General features: G+C 30.5%; 1 protein-coding gene across 1 annotated transcript; it reads left to right on the plus strand.

The window, feature by feature from the left end:
* The first annotated feature begins 1211 nt into the window (after positions 1-1211).
* Positions 1212-3167, plus strand: LOC145820322 (uncharacterized). The gene is made up of 4 exons (XM_082915545.1): positions 1212-1620; positions 1679-1767; positions 2665-2794; positions 2881-3167. Exons 1-4 carry the CDS (start codon positions 1212-1214, stop codon positions 3165-3167), a joined length of 915 nt encoding a protein of 304 aa, XP_082771671.1.
* The last annotated feature ends 1463 nt before the right edge of the window (positions 3168-4630 follow it).

Genomic DNA, 4630 nt, shown 5'->3' on the forward strand with positions numbered 1-4630 from the left:
TTTTCATATCATTAAAAATCGTTAATTGAGTTAATAATTTATTTACAAAAAATTAATTATTAATATTGCATACAAACAATCACAGACATATTTCGAAATTCATACACTTTCAAACACCAAACACCTTAAAATAACCAAATACCTTGAAAGATCACAATCTACTATTAGACAACTTGAATGATTTGGACTCATGACTCATATCCAATTATACTATCACTTTGTCAATATTTTTTTGTTTCTTTTGGCTTTTTGATTTTGAATTTCGAACTTTTGGTGGGTGGGTTTCGTAGCAAGATCAGATCAACTTCACAGAATCCAGAATGCCATTGGACTTATCACTCAAAATCAATTATACTATTCGTCAAAAAAAAAAAAAAAAAAAAACCGAGAAATTCTAACTTCTTTCCTATGCAATAATAAAATTATCAAAATTGTTCGTTGAAAAATATTTTTCATATCATTAAAAATCGTTAATTGACTTAATAATCTATTTACAAAAACATTAATTATTAATATTAAATTAAAATAATAAGATGTATAATAGAATCAGATAGAATATTATGGGAAAAAAAAATTAACTCAAATTTTATTTGCATTATTTTTACATTTTTCCTTCTCTTTTTTAAATTCTTGTCCAAATTTGTAATGAAAACCCAAAATATTTAAATATCACCTAATGTGAAAGAGTTGTGTCAATATTAAATTTTATTTATTTATTTTCCCAAATTATCGGTTACAACAGGGAAAGAAAATACTCCTCCACCAACAAAATGAGATGGACAATATCAATGGTATGAACTTGTATGTCAATTTCGATGAACAAATAAAAAAAATGTTCATGGTTTGTTACAGCTACTAATCAAAGGTTTTATCACAGATGCAATTTCTCAATGTCGTGCTTGACAAAACAATTGATATGCCAGATTTATACCTGAACAACGAAAACAATATATTGGAAATATTTCAAATAATAGGAAAAGAAAATGCAAAGGTCCAAATACATATGACAGCACAACTTACTCTTAGGAAGAGCATGACGAAACAACTCCAACGAATGGTAAACACACAAAATTAATAATTATTTTTTGACATATTTTACTATATAGACTTGATTCTAATGCCTGTAATTTGTTTAATATATATGAAAAACAGGTGATGCATCATCGCAAATTGTTTGCTCTCAAACACATGAATTGCATGAATTAAGTAAAATGACACCTTGTACCTTTTGTAAAGCTAAAAGGTTTGAATATGAACCTCTAAGCTTTTGTTGCTATAAAGGAGAAGTAGTGCTTGCAAGCCCCGAAGTTCCAGAATGTCTAAGAACCTTGTTCACTTCTCAAACTATAGAGACTCTTGAATTTCGTAGACATATTCGAGCATATAATAGCATTTTTGCATTCACATCATTTGGCGTGAAGTTAGACAAGGAATTGGAAAATTCTAGACGAGGTGCTTATACATTTCGTGCACAAGGTCAAATATACCATGATTTGCCATCTTTGATTCCATCTGGTAAGGATCTTTGTTATTTCCAATTGTACTTCTATGATACAGACAATGAACTGCATAATAGAATAAGTAAACTAAACGATGCACCACTTTGTAAGGTTCTTGTTGGTAAACTAATTGTGATACTTTCTAGAAAATACTTATGCTCAGTTTTTGCATACTTTAGAACATGTTCCATTAGATACTTTTCGAATCCATATAAGTACAAATGTGAAGTTGGATCAAAGGATTTACAATTCACCATCAGCTGATCAGGTAACTGCAATTTGGATTGAAGGAAATAACCCAAATGTACCTCATGAACGTGATATTATAGTTCACTCAAATTTGGGGCATACGCATAGAGTGCGACACTATCATGGTTGTTACGATCCATTGCAATACCCATTATTATTTCCTTGAGGAGAGGTTGGATGGTATCAAAATATCATTAAAAGAAATAGAACTGGAGTAGATAATGGTGTCATTAACATGTAACACAATTCAAATATGCATTCATTTATATCAGTTGAAGACATTTTTAGACAAGAACAAGAAGGTACTTACGCTTTTCTAATGAAATCGTTTTTTATTTTTATTATTTTATATTTTATTGTTTTTTGTTTTTTATTTTTTTGGATTTTTATGAACGGGACGCTGAAAATTAATAGAAATGAAAAATCATGGAATAACAAGGTATGGCTAAGCTTGTGTTTTGTTGAACAATTATATATTTTTCATAGTTCTTTTATGAAACCTACCATTATTGTTTTGAGCAGTCCAAGAACCAAAATAAAAATGCGATATTTGATGAGATTTTCAAAAAATATTTGAACATTCCAATTCACTTTACATCTATGATGAGATTGTCATGACAAGCAACCATATTTACACCCTAAATTTTGCTAATATGTAAATACTTCTCAATAAAAATACTAAAATGTTCAAGTAAGCATTTAATATTAGTTACTTTTTTATACACTAAATGGTTATTTGATTTTTATATTTCTTACATTTGTATAAATAGTTTGCAATGAATAAACAAGAGAAGGTGCATGTTCTGGATTGTTTGAATTCTTTGTGCTTATTTAATTGTGATTTCATTATATATTTTTCATGTATACTATTATAATGTCTCCTTTTTTCTTATTGTATATTTAATGTTTGGTGCAGATGTTGATGGTAGTGGCAGAAAGAATGTATCATGTCGGCAATACTACTGTTATAAACTACAAGTACGAGATAACGACCACTCAATCATCCTATTATCTGGGCGACTATTGTAGTAATTTGTTGTCAATATGTATATAAAACTTGAGAATACAAGGTTGAACTTTTATTAGAAGAAACAATAAAAAATAAGGGCTGAACTTTACTGAGGGATTGTAGATAATGTATTATTTGGTGAGAACAGGGGAAGCAAAGTGGAAAAAAGAATAGTATTACTTGCATCCTTTATAGGAGGCCCAAGAGATATGGGCAGGAAGTATTTAGATGCTATCTCATTAGTACATCGGTTTGGAAAGCCAGATCTTTTTATCACAATGACTTGTAATCTTGATTGGAAAGAGATTAGGGATTCATTAAAGGAAGGACAAGTACCACAAGATAGACCTGATTTAAACTGCAAGAGTTTTTCGAGCAAAGTTACAAGAACTACAACAACAACTATTTAAGAAGCATATTTTTAGAAAAGTAGTAGCACATGTTCTCGTTATTGAGTTTCAAAAGAGAGGCCTACCCCATGCACATATGTTAATCATCTTCACAGCAGATTGTAAGATTGCAAATCCAGATGATTATGACAAAATTGTTTGTGCTGAAATTCCAAATACAGACAAGTTTTCTGGTTTATATGAAAAGGTTGCTAAACATATGATGCATGGGCCTTATGGAGTTTTAAATCAAAACAATCCTTGTATGTGTGAAGGTAAATGCAAAAATCGTTATTCCTGCTCTTTTTCATCAAAAACAATGCAAGGCAAAGACAGTTATCCAATTTATAAGAGGAGTGAAGAAAGTTTTACTGTTAATGTGCAGAATGCTGTTTTGGATAATAGATGGGTGGTACCTTATAATCCTTATCTTTTGAGTCGATATAACTGCCATATTAATGTTGAGATATGCTCAGGGGTGAAAGCAATTAAGTATCTTTATAAATACATTTATAAGGGCCACGACAAGATTATAGTCAACATTAGTTAGAATGATGGAGATATCATTATTGATGAAATACAACAATTCCAAGATGCTCAGTGGGTATCAACACAAGAAGCCATATGAAGGATATTTGAATTTGATCTAAATGAAATATACCCAGTAGTTATAAATTTGCAACTACATTAGCCAAACAATCAATTTGTCTTCCATTGGGAAAACCAACACTTGGAGAACATTATTTATTTTGAAACAGCTTCAAAAACATTGTTTACAGAATTTTTTACATTTTGTTTGAATGATAAACAAAAAAGGAAATATCTTTATAGAGAATTCCCAGAGCATTTTGTATGGAACAAACAAGGAAACTATTGGAAAGAAAGGACAACAAGACAGGTTATTGGTCGTATAAATGGAGCAAACCCATCTGAAGGTGAGAGATATTACTTGAGGCTTTTGTTAAACCATGTTAGGAGTCCAACATCTTTTGCTGATTTATTAAGCTGTGATGGTATTCAATTCTCTTAATTTAAAGAAGCTGTTGAAAAGAGATGATTGTTTCAAGGAGATGATTGAATATCAGATTGTTTAGTTGAGGCTTCCTCCTTCCAAATGCCATTAGCTTTGCGTAGACTTTTTACAACTATTTTAGTATATTGTCAGCCTGGTGATGTAAGAAAGTTATGGGATGCAAACTTTGAAGCTATGTCTGAAGATTTTTCACACCTTGAAGGCCTCACTGTTGAGCTGCGACAGTTACAAACACTTAAAAGTGTTGAATATTTCTTAGATAGCATGGGAAGAAGTATAAATCATTATGACTTACCAGTTTTGAAGAAAAACATACCGGGATTGGAAATAATGGGAAAAGGGGAAGTACTTGATGAATTGGCTGTAGAAAATCCTTTAGAAGATTGTTTAGCATCGACAACTTTAAATGAAAAGCGAAAAATGCATACAACATTATACTTGATCATGTCAT

Source organism: Camellia sinensis, chromosome 1 (assembly GCF_055761805.1).
Source record: "Camellia sinensis isolate YWXY chromosome 1, ASM5576180v1, whole genome shotgun sequence".
NCBI classification, from domain to species: domain Eukaryota; kingdom Viridiplantae; phylum Streptophyta; class Magnoliopsida; order Ericales; family Theaceae; genus Camellia; species Camellia sinensis.

Excerpts from the sequence above, each read along its gene's own strand:
- LOC145820322 (XM_082915545.1), top strand. The coding sequence starts at position 1,212 with ATGACACCTTGTACCTTTTGTAAAGCTAAAAGGTTTGAATATGAACCT. Across the intron at positions 1,621-1,678 it reads ACTTTGTAAGGTTCTTGTTG|AACATGTTCCATTAGATACT; the intron begins GTAAACTAATTG and ends TGCATACTTTAG. Across the intron at positions 2,795-2,880 it reads TAGTAATTTGTTGTCAATAT|ATAATGTATTATTTGGTGAG; the intron begins GTATATAAAACT and ends GAGGGATTGTAG.